This window comes from Lichenostomus cassidix, chromosome 2 (assembly GCF_008360975.1).
Source record: "Lichenostomus cassidix isolate B80296 chromosome 2, HeHo_3.0, whole genome shotgun sequence".
Classification (NCBI taxonomy): Eukaryota; Metazoa; Chordata; class Aves; order Passeriformes; family Meliphagidae; genus Lichenostomus; species Lichenostomus cassidix.
In genome coordinates, this window is record NC_139482.1 from 15,520,937 (window position 1) to 15,537,575 (window position 16,639).

Here is a 16,639-nt window from a genome sequence, read left to right on the forward strand (position 1 = left end):
CAGGGTTAATTTTTTGCACTAGTCAGGAGGGTGCATGGCTGGGACATGGAAGTTGTTCCATACCACCTCATGTCATTTCTAGGAGTGGGGGAAAGGGACTCTCTTCTGGGAAGAAAGGGTTATTTCCAATCTAGAAGAGGGGTGGAGGGAGCTGTCCAGTATTGTCTATTATCAGGGAGTTTTTCTATGGGAGTGATTTCTTTTCTTACACCTTTTGTTATTAGTATTGTTGCTGTTACTGTACATTCTCTTATCTCATCGCTGTTCCCAGTAAATTGTTTTTATCTCATCCTGTGATCTTTGCCTTTTGTGCTTCCAGTTGGAGGGTGAAGGGAAAGTGATGTGTGGTTTTAGTGGGAGTACTAAATTGGAGAATACCATTCCTGAACCACGACAATGTCACTGGCAGGATAGGTATATGCAGCAGATAAGGTCTCTAGGTTGTTCGAAAGTCTGTTCTGGAAAAGGAAGTTTCAGAACTTTCTCCAGAAGCTTTAAAGGCCAGTCCCTGGTGCTCCCCAGCTTGCCAGCCTCACTCACATCTGGCCCTCTCCTTTGCTTTTCTTCCCCTCTCTGTAGTGGCAGCTTTTCATAAAGAGCTTGTTGAAATGTTATGGTTCCTTCAAGAGATCATAGAGGAGGTTTTCAGACAGCTTTTCCTGCAGTCTTTAGCATAGGAGGAGATCTGCATGGTGTCGGTATGTCCGAAGTATGCCATGGAGCTTGTATTGCTCTGGTGGCTGTTTCAAATCTCAGCACTTTAACAACAACAACTAAAAATCAAGTCTGAAAGAACTTAGCAGATATCTGTTTGCTAATCTGAAAACGACTTCATCTTTCAATCTTTGTTTTCCTCCTCTTCTATCAAAAGGGGTTAAATGTGCCCTAAAACTTCCATGAAAATATTTGGAAAACAATATAAATCACGAGGGACACCAAGTTTTAAATTACTTTAGCTCTGAAAAATATATCTGAAAAATATTTTCTAAATTATGAGATTAAAATACCTGTTAGCAGTAACCAAATATTTTTTCTGATTCTCACCGTTCTAAACCTTATGAACGTGCATTTGCACCATCAAAGCAAACACCAGTTCTGCTGGAGTTAATAGATGCTTGTGCACAGTTCATCTGAGAGAGACATGATGAAATGGGAATTCTTCTGAGTGGTTACTTGTCTTCATCAGTGAAACATGAATGAATAGATTTTATTTTTCAGTGACAAGCAATATAAACTAAAGAATGAGTTAAAAAGAGAACTAAGGGTAACCTACATCATATACCTGCTGTCATTCCAATCACAGAATATTTTCAACTTTGCAGAGCTTTTCCATAGAAGATCCAGACTCAATTACAGTCAGATTACCTCAATATTTGGCTTTTTATCTGAAAATATTTCATTCTGACCTTTTCTACAGAGATTGTTTTCTAACCTTTGGTATTAAGACACATATATTGTTAATATTAGCACCCAGGTACTTGCTGGATGTTTTTAGCTATGAACTATAGTTAAAAGTCTGTAGGATGGTAGGTGATGAATTTTTGTTACTTTGTTTAATTTGAAGAAAAAGGAAAAAAGGTATTCAATCCATGTCTGATGTCTATAATGGCTTCTAGATTTGTCTATTATATATAATTATGCAAAATACACATCTCTCCATTTATCTTGAAAATGTATACAAAGTGAAAGTACAAATTCAAAATTAGACTAGACAAATAAAATTACTTGCTGCAAATAGCCAATCTTTCTTTGAGACATTTTTATGATACTGATTTAATGCAAAGAAAATAAGTGATTATCTGAAATCACATTTTGCATTATGAGCCATTTAGCTTCAGAATTTTGAACCAAAGCTCAGTGTTGTGAAATGTATTTTAGCTTTTCCTTCTTCTGGAAAAATAGTTTGAGTCTGAAATCCTGCAGTAAAATATGCCTCTTGAGTCCAAATTAGTTGAGAATGGCATGATAAGAAAAACCCAAGACATGAGCCAAATAGCCGTGGGATTAAATGTTAAACTACTGCTCTATTGTTCAACAAGCCACAATTTTGTAGTATAACCAAACATAAATTACTGATCTTGTTGTTAGAACATAGTTTGTACATTTTACAGGCTTGAATTGCTGATGACCTGTTATAAATTATATTATGATTAACCAGCTTCACGTTTAACAGGCTCCTTCCAGTGTATGTGTAAACATAATAAAAGGTTCAGATTGCTTGCACTGTAGGGGCACTTTGCTTTCTTATCCCAGTCCTAAACAGCACAGCTACTGTGGGTTTTTGGAAGCAGTGTGGATTTCACCACCTCATTCGAAACTGTTTTTTATAGACAGTGTCAAAGTTTGATCCAGTCATTTTTACAAGCAGCTCTTTGTCTGCACGCAAAGGACCATTCACTTAAATGAAGTGCTGGGATTTGCCCCCTTTGCTATAAATCAGAATGTGATCTGGCTGCACCCTTGCCAGAAATGATTACTTGTGTTAAACTGAGCCAAAAGGCCTGGCTTAAATCTGGTCCGCTGAGGGCCAGAAACAGAAGCGCAGTGATTGATGGCGTTTTCCTTCATGCTGGCTTCTGTTTGAACATGCTGGAAAGCAATAACCTTGAACAAGATAGATTCTGGGTTGTCACGGATGCACGGGGTAAAACAACTCTTTGCTAATGGTCTTTGTGTTGATTCCATCTCCCACCCAGCTGGCTGAGGAGCTGCAGAGCAAACCACTGAGCAGTGAGATCAGAGAGCTGTTGAAACTCCTTGCAAAACCCAATCTCAAGGTGAGGATGAGTTGCACCTGCAAAGTGCCTTCTGCATGGGTGTGTGCATCTGCTTCCTTGGGCTGTGTGTGGGTTTGTCTGCTTTAGCAAGTATGTGTGCTGTTTAAGAAGGTGTGCAGTGTTAATCACAAATACTTTCCATGAAGAAACACATTTAATGTTACCTATAAATTATTATGCTGTTACTCATACTTATAAAAGGAATCACTTATTTGCAAGGGATATTAAAAAAAGTAGATACTTAATTTTTTTCTGTTGCTATCTTTTAATGCATGTGGTTAATAAATTTGTTACAGTTATGCTTTTACTAAAAGATTGTCAGTCATATCATTGATTTAACTGCACCATGCATAAGTAGTGCAGCCTGGTACTTGGGACAAAAGGATGGATAATGTTTTGAAAAACATCTAATTTTGAAAACCTTCTGCAAAAGTCCTGGGGTTCTCTGTGGTGTTTTTGAGGAATTTTATGCCTTTTATCTGACAGTAGGCTATAAAACCATTGAATCAGAGGCTGGATGGAGGTTGTCTGGTTCAACATGCTGCTTGAAGCAGGGTCAACAGTGACTCCAGAGCAGGTTGCTCAGGGCTTTCTCCTATCAGGTCTTGGAAATGCCTGGGAACAGACATTCTACAAATACTCTGTGTGGCCTCTTCTAAATCCTAATTACTCTCCTTGTGAAAATTGTTTCCTTATATCCAGTCAGAACCTCCCCTGTGTATCAGTGTTGATGCACAGGATCATATTTCCATTGTTAAGAGAAAGAAGACCTTAGTGCTCTAGATGCATATTGTAATGGTAATTAAATGCAGCAGTTGATAAGTTGAAATGAAAACTGCAGAGTGGAAAGGAGCCCCTTTTACGAAAGTTGCCCTTGTATCTTACCTGTAAAACACTGATCCCAAAACCTGAGAAACTATGGTATCTTCAAAGTGCTACAAAATTTTTAAGATCAATTACACCTGCTTTTTGAAGATTTTTGCCCTGTTGGTTTTTCCATAGTTTGTAAAGAGACAAGCTGTTTTTCTTTGAAGGAGTGAGTAATGCCAAAGGCATATTAGAAGTGGAAATGTTGGTGCATGAAATTGCAGAGATCCTAAGCTTCACTGTACGTATTTCCTTAGTGCCTGTCCACGTGTGCTTCATGCTTCTGAAACTTTGGTGAGTTGAGTCTGAAGACAGCTCAATTGCCACAACTGCATCTCTCCCTCTCCTTTTCTTGCTTTCACTCACTCACTCACTCACTCACTCACTCACTCACTCACTCACTCTTGCTGTCTGTTCCTTGGTAGCAGTGAAAGGCAATGTGATAATCTTAGTGGGATTTCAGGGAAACAAGTGCCTTCCCCTCAGAGTGGTTAATATGATTCAGCAACTGCAGTAAGCTAGCAAATGTCTTTCTTGGCTGAAGGGGGAGATGGCCAGCTGCAGGGTGCCAAGCCCTTTGCATGGCCCAACTGCCTAATCCTGCACATGGAGCACATTTCCCTGCCCTGCAGGGACCTTGCAGGTGTTCTTGTGAGGTAGGGATAAGAACTGATGGTATGCAAGATCCCTTTGCCTGTCCCATTGTCTTCTTCCCCTGCCATGTCATGGCAAACATGCCTCAGAGAGATGGTAAATTGTCACTGCTCCCTCCTCCATCACATTGACCAGGTGACTGTACTGCATTCAGTCAGAGGCTGGAGCTGAGATTCTTCTCTTAATCTCCTCTGCTCTCTCTTGGACAGAAAAGGAAAGGAAGGATGTTTCTGGGACTCAGTACTTCCAGTTCTTCCCCAGAGATGTCCTGTTCCCTTCAGTTGCGTCTGAGCTTATGCTGTACATTGCATAGGTTTTTCCAGCCCTTTGCAATTAGGTTGATGGCTAGAGAGGGTTTCTTTGTTTCATTCTACATTTCTGGGGCAAAACGATGGCTAGAACAGCTCTTTTTCACATGTCTGAAATTACTTGGGATAACTGATCTATCTTTTCCAATGCTGTTCCATAGACTTTACGTAAAAACATATGGGGCTTAATTTGGGATTGACTAATGGTGGCTGTACATTATTTTGCTGGGAAAATTTCCTCTCCTGACCAGGTTTATAACTGCAGTGTTAGCTGGAGCCAGGAGAGCTTCCACTTTCCTACAGCTCTGCTCTAATGTTTATGGCAATGGTGAAGGATGGTTAGGATTAGTTTACTGCAGTACATGTCTGCCTCAACAAGTCTGATGATGTAAGAGGACAAGTCTAGCAGGGTGTTTATAACTTTGCAGGTTTAGTTAATGGGCAAAAAAAGGCTGGGAGAGGTTTCTAATAATGTCTGATTAGATAAATATTTCTATATTTTAATTCTGTATTACAAAATTCTTTTGTTAAATACATTTCTGAGTGTTTGCATCTGATGAGTAAAACTTTGACAAGTTTGTGGTGCTTGTCATTTTCATTCACAGAGAAGTTTTCTAAAGAAGGTCGTTTCTCTGAGGCAGTTATATTTATCGGACCTGAGATTTTCAAAATGCCCTAAAAGTAATTCCAAGGTTTTGTCAGGTGCATTTTCTTCTGAAAAAAAATTTTAAAAATTGGGCATGTCTAGTCTTCTAAAAACTGCACGAAGTATCCAGTTACAGAGTGGGTTTTTTTTCCCTGCTCTCAAATGTGGCATCACTTACGGTCATTAAATGAACTAATAATGGTTGTGGTTTATCTTTTCTGATTAAAACAGAACTCTGGAAGTAGAACAGAGCACGTAGCTCTGGGAAATCAAGTGGATTTGTTTAACTGTGTGTTAGACATTTCATTTGCGTTCTGGATTTAAAATATAATTGTGGAGCCCTGTGGACACAGGCCAGCCACACTTATTATTTTTAATTTCCAGCACTGAATAAGGACTTGGAGTTTGCATTCTTTAATCTTGCTTTACCTTGTTAAAGGTATCAAGAAGTAGAATAGTATTTCCATACCCTAGAACCTAAATCCAGTTGAATATAATATTTCATTTTTAAGCAGACCAGAAATTAGCTCTTTGAAACAGAATTATAGAATAACCCGAGTTGAAATGGACCCACAAGGATCATCATAGTCCAACTCCTGATCCTGCACTGGACACTGGAAGAATCACACTATGAGCCTGACAGCATTGACCAAATATTTCTTCAACTGTCAGGCTTGGTGCTGTGACCACTTCCATGGGGAGCCTGTTCTAGTGCCCAGCCACCCTCTGGTATCCAGCCTGAACCTCCCCTGACACACCTTCAGGCCATTCCCTCATGTCCTATCTCTGGTCACCACAGAGAAGAAATCAGTGTCTGCCCCTCCTCTTCCCCTCACGAGGAAGCTGTTACTGCAATGAGGTCTCCCCTCAGTCTCCTCTTCCCCAGGCTGAACAGACCAAGTGACCTCAGCTGCTCCTCATATGGCTTCACCTCCAGACCTTTCACCACACAGAAACTGCACTTTCAGAAATTGAAAATACATTTACAGAGACTAGGGCAGGCAGACCCAAGCCTGATCTGCTGGCGTTTCAAATCACCCAAACACTCCCTCCCTTAGGTCCAAACACCATCCCAACCAGAGCTACACAGCGCTGCCCGCAGGCTGGCCTGGCCTAACCATGAATATCTATAAGTTTTTTATCTTCAAGATATACATTTTACTGCAATTTAATAAAACAACCAAACAAACACCCACTCACCTCACAGTTATAAGAAACACAAATACAACAATGTAAGTTTCAATACATTTACTTCTGGTTATTTACCATCATTTTAACTTTGACATGTTAAACTCTTAAGCTGTTTTTTAACATGAATACTGGAATATATAGGTGGTATATACACGTGGAAATGGAATTTCTGATTTAAGAGAAGACACTCCAGTGAGTGCTTTTGTACAAAGTATGAATAGCATAAAGAAAAAAGTATTCTCAACTTCAGTGGTTTATAATTTGGCAGATTAAAGGAACTTATATGACAGCAAAAAGAATGTCTTTAAAGAGGAGAGTTGTACAGAATTCTGAAAAAAATGACAAAAATTTTAAACAGTATGATGCATCAGGCAGGCATCAGTGCGATTGACAGAGGTGCCTTTATAGAAATTTGGGGTTTTTATGAATCTAGAAGTATTGCTATTGAGAGCACTAAGCTTTTTTTTTAAAAAAAATTAATATGTTATCTACAGACAAAATATTTTTCATTGTTATGCAATTGTGTAAATGGGAACATGTAATTGGAAGACTAAGATTCAAGATGTTAACGCAAAGTATACCTGAAAGGCAGTTTAATTTTGGCTATTGAATGAACATGTCACAATCAAGGTAGCAAAATGGTTTTGTCTGTTAGTAGAGATGGAGATGGGAAGAAGCAAAGCAGTCACTGGAGTTACTCTGTCAGCCACAGGGCAGAACTCCAGTGAGGAACACTGTAAGAAAGGAGATGTACATATGACAGATGATCAGGCTAAGAATGAAAGACTTTAAAGCTTCCAAATTCTCTTCCACATTTAATTAAAAACTATCTTGAACAAATAGGTTTCAGTTCCTTTTCTAACAAGCTGGAAAAAGCTGTGTTCTTTTTAGGATGGTGCCCTAACAGAAGAGCATAATTGTTACCTATTTTTAAAATTATTTGAAAAATTGAAACAAATATGATAGGAATTACCATTTTAGACACATTGTATTGCTGTGTTTGTATAAAAAAAAGACACTAAAAAAATGAATTCTCTTTTAGTCCATTGAACAATGTTATCCCAATTATATTAACTTTGAGACAGGCTTGGGATATATTATTTGGATCTAAACAGCTTTTAACTTTGTGCTTATAACAGCAGTTATGTTTGTGATTATTACATATCAAAATAAGCAATTTACCATTGAAGTTAATCTGTTTTAGGGTAAATTCAGTGTGTTTTAAATTAATATAAAATATGTCCTTTGTGGTCCTTGGTGTAAAGAGCAGAACAATAATTATTTCAAAAGTTAGTGCCACTCTGCTAAAACTATTCTGAAGAATGTTTATACCTTTATGACCCAGAGGAAATTAAGCTGTTCCAATGGTGGTTCTGCCTGTTTCAGTGGAGTTCATCTTCTGTTTATGTGTGCTGGAAGGTTTGCCGGCTGCTAGTCTGAAACATAAACCAGGTACCTAAACAAGGGCACCAGGCAGGACTGTGAATGAGTTCAGTGCCTCATTCTGGTGCACCAGAATGTAAAGTATTTGGGTCACGTTGGGGCACTGTACCTGTAGCCATAGAGGGAGCAAGACATGGACATGCAGTATTTTTCTTGTCTTTTCTTTTATTACCATAGAATGAACAGAATTTTGGAAGTAACTTTAAGATAACTTGCAGAGTGAAGGGAAAACTGCTCTTATAAGACTGGGAATGCTACTGTTCTTACAAATACAGATTCTTTGTTTTAAGTTGGGGGAGGAGGTGGTTAATTGCTTTCAAATGGCAAAGATGCATACACCAGTGAATTACAAGTCAGATTTATACTTGCTGTTTTATTTGCAATTCACTTGACTTTCAATTTCACAAAATAATTTGCATTTGTAAATATTTTCATTGAATTTCACCTCTTTGGCTTTCCTTCAGAATAGAACCACAAGTTAAACAAAACTAAAACTGCAGATAATGAAGCCAGAGCACTTTGTTCTTCATATACATGCTTCCTGTATTTTTTTAGGTTTCTTTAAAAAAAGAAATAGTTACTCTTTGAGCATTAAGCATACCTTTAATGTTGTCCTGTCCTGTTTTGGTTTTCTTGTATTTACTGGGAAGTTTGTAAATTCCACCCTTTATTTCATAAACAACTGCTGATACAATCATTCCTGCTATCTGAGGTCTACTGGGTTTGCATAGTGGCCTAATAGACTGTTCAGATCAACGTGTGGCTTGTTCTCTTAAAAAAGCAAACATTTTAAGCCTTTATCAGCAGAGCCTTCTAAAGCTGCCTTACAGTCACTGGTGAAAATCAACAATATAAATTACTGTCCAGGAGACTGAGGGCTTTTTTCCTACAAGAACTTTAACATACAAAGCACTGAAAGAAAATATTGTGCTATTATAATATAAAACAAAATCCATTTTTGCTTTGAAAAGTTCATGAAGCATTTCATGTAGCATGTAATTAAAAAAAAATAAAATTAATCTAAACTTTGTCTTCTTTCCAACATTTCCTTTGTAATTAGACCTGCTGAAGATTTTCCGTCAGGGCTTTTTCAGTGAGCTATGGGTTTTCTGCAAAGTCAACATTTTCCACTGGAAATGGTTGGTATTTGCCTACAACTGTTCAGGTTTTGCATCTGAAGAACTCAAATACAGATTTCAGGTCCATTAAGATCTGAGCTGCATTTGGATTGCTACTGTATCCTATGCACTTGGGGGACCTTTTGGCCCTGTCCTGTTAGAGATCTATCTTCCCAGATGTACCAATGTTTTCTACTTTTGCACATGTCCTGGGAGACTGTTCTCTTCTTTATGAAATGTTTGTGCTCACAAATGGTAACACAAATGACAATATCTGTTTAGGAAGCATAATTTCCCGTGATCATTAGCTATTTACTCATCAGTGGTCTGTAAGATTGGTAGGAGTGGTTATAGGAATTGTGTTCATATATTAAGAGATTTTACTATACAAATTACTTTAGATTTATTATTATGGTGAGCTGAAGTACAGTGTGTACTTCATATGTCAACTGAAAAGTTACCTACTTAATCCTCACTTGCAAAATCAGATGCCATTAATTTGTAAACATGCAAGAATGTGCTTGATTTTTGCTGGTATGCTGTGAAATACCAGCAGAGAGGTAGAAATACTTATTTTTCCCCTCCAAGTAATAGATGCACATGGCTGCAACAATCAGCAAAGACCACAGCATTGATGTTTTGATAACACTGGTTGATGGATAGCCCATAGATGTTCTGAGCACACCAGCCATGAAGCAGAGAGGACAGTGCTGGGGGACTTATACTGGCAAATTACTGAAATCTTTCTGCCCAGTGTTTCATTCGTGCCTTTAAACTATTTGCCACTTCGGGAAGCTATCCATCACATATTTTGGCAACCAGTTGGAGAAAAAATGTTTTTATTTGTAACTCTTTTCAGCTTTAGGCCTTGACTTCCGATTTCCATTTCTGCTTGCATCCATAATTCATTAAAAAAAATTTTTGTAGAAAACTCTTCTGAGTAAGAAGAGCTGGGAAAATACATTGCTGTCTTTATTTTTGGAATGTTCGTGTTCCTGGGATGGAGTAAGTAAAACAAAAATGTAATGGCAAAATAATCCTTTTAAAAACAGCAAAAAAAGCCTTGATTTTTCACATCTGTCAGGCAGAGAAAATCAGAAAGCAGTTGTGGCACAGTCTAATTGTTGTAGGAACTGACATATAACAATATACAACATATTAGAAGCATAGATACAAAATGGTAGAAAGGAGGTGAAAGAATATACTGCATGACTATATTTAAGTAACAACCATTGTGTTACTCTGGAAATGTTCTCAGGTCCATCTGGTGATAAATCGGCTCATGTCCCGTGCAGAGCTTGTCTGTCGATCTTAGACATATGGAGATGAGAATGCTCACTAGCAGCCAACACATAATAAACAAAGTGATAGATAACATAAACAAAAGTGAAGCCAGGCAGGTTGGCAGCAGAAAATATAAAATTTGAAAAGTAAATCAAAGAAATTCTTTGGTTATATATACAAACTTTCCGACATGAGGGAACCAACTCTCACCCACCTAAGAGTGTTGAATTGCATACATGTAACTACAGCATTCAGATACAGAACTTAAAAGTTGACAATACTGCTAAAGCTGGAAATATAGGAGGAGGAAAAAATAATGATAGATAAGATCACATCCCTTTCAAGTAGTAATTCTATTCATCTACAGAAAATGGACTACTGAAAAGGAGAAACTGCACAACATGAAGCAAGTAGTCCCTTTTTTAGATGTCATCTTTCTATGCTGCTTTTTCCTTCAGTAGTGTTTCTTCTTTGCATTTGCTGGACCATACTGTATTTGAACTCTCCATTCAACATTCATCTTTTCTACTTCATTTTTAGTTAGGTTCCCATGTAGTATGAATTTACTCGAGTTCAACTCTAGTTGAATTTAAGACCTCTGTATCATAGATGACTATGTGTTACTGTTTTCTGGAGGAATTAAGTTTATTCAGAGTGTTTTAACCTTTTGCATCAGTAGATTTTTTTTCTCTTAAGGACTTCAGACATCATGTCAATGTCAAATAAAGGCTGGGTCATTCCTAAAGACACTTCTTCAGAAAAGGCAGCCACATCCTCAGCCTTTGCTTTCTTTACTTTATATCTTCATATGTTTTTTTTGGGGTGTCTTTGGATGGTTTTAAACCAGGAAAAGATGCATGCTACCACTGGAGACACTTAATATTCTCGGGAAGCTGCCACGTTTTCAAAAAAGGAATTGATTAAGGATTGCCAGGATACTGAAAGAGTGCTGCTGTCTTGACGTTTTCCGCTCTGAAAACCATCTATTTGTGCACTTGGAAGTTACTTAAACAGGGCTTAAAGCTTCAAGGACACTTTAGCTACATGAATCATGTTGAGAATGTAAAACAGACTGTTCAAATTCTTCACTATTGATTTAAAATCAGAGCCTTTTTTGCTGTTATCCACAACTGAGGGAAAACATCGGGCTGTCATCTGGAAGGGTATTAACACCTTTACCAGATGACATGGATGGACAGACTGCGTGTTTCTGTGAACAATGAGAACAGTTTGACTTGGGAAGCATCTCCAGGGGCTGTGAACATTGAGCCAGAGGAAGCAGGAGTCTGAAGATGCAGAAAGTTCATTTTTTTGTTGGCTGATGCTGTCTGGCTACCAGCTGCAGGTAAACCCATCAGTTCAGACTGGTGAATCTGAAATCAAGAAATAGCATTTTCAGGCAAGGAAATTACCCTTTTGTGAAAGGAAGTTCACATAGTCATGAATAAAGTCCGCCTAGTAAAGAGGAAAAAGTAATATATACTGAATATTGATCCAGCTGAGATCTGCTGTGCTAAGAACATTAGTCTGTGGTAGATATTAAGAACGCAAAGCCACACATGTATGCAGTATGTGTTATTATTTTGAATCACTGCTGTGACCCAGCTGCATCAGATTGGAAGAGAAAGGGATTTAATTGCCAGCTGGACAGGCTTGAACTAGAGGGCAACTCTGGTTTAAGTACAGGTGGGACACTTGCAAGCATGGAATGTTATTTTCTCCTTTGTACGTATGTTACTGCTGTCTTCTCATACAGTGTATAATTTCTGGATTGTTTTAAAGAATATACAAGAAAATATATCATTTGAAGGATGGAATGAAGTCAATTAACGCAGATTTTTTACCTCTTAATTAGTACACGCATTGGTTTCCTGATTATGAACACAAAATTGTGCTTAATTTAAAGGACCTTATTTCATTTTTCTTACCATCCCTGTCAAAGTTTTTTTTCTTATGTTGATTCAATAGTGTGAGTGATCCTCAGTAGCAAAAGCAAACTGATTTAACTGGAAGTTGACTGATTTCTTTAACATTATGTACTCTATATATTAAACTTGGGAATTTTGTACAGAATAGAAAATCCCAGATTTCTGTTGGAAAGTGATTAGATTGATTCAGCATCAGAAAGAATACTACTACTTCTCTGCTTCATACGTGATTACTGTAGCTTGTAAAAAATGTTAATTTTGCTCTTACTCCAGGCATCCTCTGGCTGCTTCAGCAGCATAACTGAGTTTCTCCTGCCTGTAGTTTTATTGCTTGCTTCTGCTTCTGGATTGTACTTCATGCTTTAGCCAAGATGTGATTGTTCTTATCTGCTAGTTGAGACGCCTGTTCCCACCTGCTCTTTTGTTCCCTTGTTAATGCTTATCTTGCCTTGGGATTAGGGTTGCACATTTTCCCTTAGCAGTCAGTGTTGGTGGTGAAGAGACTGCCGTGTGCTGCTGATTTCTGATGGCTGCTTTACTGTACATTGGCCTGAGTCTGTATGCCATCACCATAATGCTTCAGCTTTCTGCAGGTTTATTCTACTGTTTTCTAAATTCTTGCACATTTGGCTTTTTTGACTGCTATGCTTCACCTTCCATTCTGATGCTCTTAATGATCTTCCCATCAGTGGGTTCAGTCTCCTCTCAGCTCTTTCAGCTTTTCTTCTTTGGTATCTGTTGCTGGATGACATCACTCACATTATTTTAATTTCGTGCAAGTTACTAGTAAATTAATCTTTCCAATCTTGAGTAATTTTCTCTGCCAACATTTTCATCCTTTTTTTATTTCTTCTGTAACCTTATCTCAAAGGAAAACATAATATGGCTAGAGCTCTCTGGAGGATGAGCTCTGCCAGGTGAGTTCAGGGGCACATTGCTGTGGTTGCTGATAAAGTTACTTTTCTCCTCAAGCGAAACTTCTGTGCCAGCCTCAGTGGCAGCTACTGGCACCATGGCAAAGCAAAGAGGTGGGAAAGTGTGTGTGTCTCACCTGATGGAGTTCAAGCTGAACTGCCAGAGAAGGTGGCTGGTGCTAATGATCCAAGCTGTGCAGCGGGACAGCACAGTCATGGGCCATTTTGTTCCATTTTGCTGACGGTGCTGCCAGGGCAGTAATGTGCTCCAGAGGCAGAGTCGCCAGCGGCTGGGCTGGCAGTGTCACACTGCTGCAGCTGTTGGCTCTAGTAAAGGTTCCTTTAAGTCACTACAAAGTTTCTGTCGATGACTATTCACTGTTTAATGTTCTAATAATGTTTTTTTCTAAGTACTATTAGGAAAGAGGCTGCTTTTGTTTCTTTGCCCATTCTGTTTCACTTCTTTAACTTACCATTTTCTGAAATGCTTTTCTAGACTGCTAAACACAAAGTATCTATGAAAAATAAAGCTTAGATGGAGATTCTTTTAAATAATGAGAATTAAAACAATAAGGAGCTGTGTTATTGAATCAGGGGCTACTGGTGTATTTTTACTCTTGCTATTTTACTCTCTTATCTCAAAATATAAAGAGAAGCAAAAAATAATATGAAATTTGTCATTGTTTCAGAAGAGCAAAAATGTAGTCAGTCCAGTTAAGTGATACACATTTTTCAAAATGTAGAACTGTTTTCATTAATAACATTCTCAATTTAAATAAGCATTTAAAGTTTCAGGACAGTTTAAGAAAAAGAACTTATAACATTTCCAATGTCAGATTTTCTTTGTGTAAGTTGATAGTGTAAAATTTCAATTTATAAACTGTGAAATGATCAGTGATAGTTTTAATATGAAAAATACAGCACTAGTTATTAGACATTTCAGAGGTCTGATGAAAGTATTCATTTCCAGCTAGATCATGTCTAAGAATTTAGCTGAACATCAATATTTATATTTAGGTAGTGCAGGAGTTTGAATCATACCTTCTTTCAAGTTCTAAATATGGACCATGTTTACATTAGTGAATCATAAGCATAGAACTTAGAGCTGAAATAAAATCTTTTTCTCCAGAGATGCTTAAATATACATCACCCAAATCTTGGATCCTATATACATAGTTCTGAAGAGCTGTGTATTTGAAAACAAAACCAAAGCATTAAAAAAATAAAATAATTGGTCTGCACTTCTTGCAATTTCCTGTGAGAGTTAAAAAATCAGTGTCATGGAAATGAATCAGTTCTTCACTTCTTACGTACAAAAAGAGAACATTGCTGCCTTTACATTAGCTTGTGCATTTACTGCGTAATTATTCTGGGTAAATCTTGTTCATCTTAGGATGCAAGTTGTTCTTCTTGGCACTTGCAATTTGTTTGTTTTTAAATAAAGTCCCAACCTTCTCTATACACATCTAGTCTGATACAGTTTTTCAGGCTATATTATTTGAGTAGTAAAAAGATTCTGCTGAAGAAACATCTGTTTACTCTGTGAATACAGTAGTTTCTCCTTGTAATCAAAACACAAGGAAGTGCTCTCAAGTACAGACTGATCACTTCTAGCTGAACACATTAAGTCAAATCAAAATGGCTTTTAAAGTTTTGTTTGCAAATTAATTATTGCCCAAGTTATTGCCCAAAGTCTGTGCTGATGTGTATTTCAAGAGCAACTACAGTGGACAGAGAGTACTGTGTTAAAAGAAGCATTGATGGAAGGCAAGAAAGAAAGAAACTTTAGCATGTTCACTGTACATCACAAACAAGTTTGTGATGACAGAAGCTCTTCTTAAAGCTTTACTGAGAAAAGACACATTGTTTCTGGCATTTCTGCTCTTACCTGAAGTACATGTCTTTGCACCGAGATAAAGTAGTGCTGGAGTCTGAGGAAAGGATTTTATGTTGCTAACTGTAGTACATTGTGGTTTAATGTGTTTTTTGGGATAAGAAAGGAATGGGTTGATAAGTTCCAGTTGCTGTGAGTGAAGGAAAACATCATAAATACCAGGCATTGATAGGTATTGGTTTGTAGCACTTGGGATGCATCATTGTTTTGCATGTGGTGTTCAGGAGCCTGATCTGGCAGTTGGAGCAGGGAAGTGTCTTATTTGCACTGGTGGCATAATTTGGTGTAGATGTGGACAGAATCTGCTTTGCAAGTTGTATTGTCAAGGATAGGTTCTTTTGAACATGTTTTAAGTGTCTGCCTTTTACTCTGGAAATGGTGCTTTATATTATTTTCATCTGTTTTCTCTATCTGCCTGATTGTTTTTAAACTGCAATATAGAACCTCATTAAATTGAACCAGTCCATGAATGTGCCCTAGCTTTATGTGGAAAAATGTAATTGCAGAAGACTAGTTTTAGAAGTCTTAACTGTAAGTAGCCTGAAGTAAAAGCAAACACTACTTTTGTTTTAGTGCATCTTTGATATTTCACATACATCTTAAGAGGACTGCATGTGATTGCATGGCTTTTACATATGTAATGCATCACAGTAAACATTTCCAGGAGGATCCATAATTGCCAGCCAGAGGTTTTTAGCTCAGATCTAAAGTAAAACTGATCTTTCATTGGAGGGAGATAGTAATTTCTGATGGTAAGTAGTACAAATTCATAACTGTGTATTGGTAAGAAAACCAGAAATAATTGGTGTGTTGAAGTGTTTTTATCAAATGGTACAATATGCACAAAATTAAGTAAAATAATAGTAATTTATCATGAAGCAAGCACGATCTTCCTCTGTGTTTATTTTGTTGAAGCCCTAAGTTTAAATTTAAACTTCAGAATTCAAAGATTACCATATGCTCTTTGCCTACAACTTTTGACATAGTAGCTTGTAGCATTGCCTGGAAATTGTTTTCTGCTGTTAAAAGTTTCCTCCATTCAGAAAAAATAATCCTGGAATAGCATAATGGAAGTGTCATGCTTTTAAAAAGCGTTTGTGTTATCCTTGAGAACATAGAGTTTCTGGTCATTCATGTATTCAGTCAAATACTGTCCACCTATTACTAAACAGCAAGGAAATTGGCATCAGACAAATGTAGCCATTTTCTGTCCCTTAATAAGAAAGGCTGTTAGATATTCATGTATTGAGAGGAAACTACTTGAAAACAGAAGCAACTAAAAGCAGTAGATAGAATTATATATATGGCTGTTGGTGTTATTTGTTTTACAATGTACAGTTTTCACTACAAAAGTTAAAGCATTGCTTGACAATTCTTCACCAGTTTAAAAGGTGTTATAGATAATGAAGACTTTTCAAAATAGAAAAGAACTTAAGGAGTTCTGTGTCTAGAAAGAAGAGTGAATTTTATGTTACCACCGAGACTTTTTTGAGCCTTGGGAGAATGAGCTTTCTAATTTCCTTTGGTTTTTAAGATTTTTTATTTCCTGAAAGTTCATAAATGATTTTATTTTTAAGATGGAACCTTTCATCAATCTTTGTTAGGCTTTTCTTTG

The 16,639-nt window shown here is 37.4% G+C and overlaps 1 protein-coding gene across 4 annotated transcripts in view; it reads left to right on the plus strand.

Annotated features, from left to right (window-relative positions):
• Positions 1 to 16,639, plus strand: part of MPP7 (MAGUK p55 scaffold protein 7) — a 154,538-nt gene that overhangs the window by 91,225 nt on the left and 46,674 nt on the right. For all 4 annotated transcript variants that reach the window (XM_085050447.1, XM_085050450.1, XM_085050448.1 and 1 more), the window contains one exon: positions 2,697 to 2,777. In XM_085050447.1, coding sequence (XP_084906573.1) covers positions 2,697 to 2,777 — 81 coding nt within the window. The remainder of the gene's footprint in view (positions 1 to 2,696; positions 2,778 to 16,639) is intronic.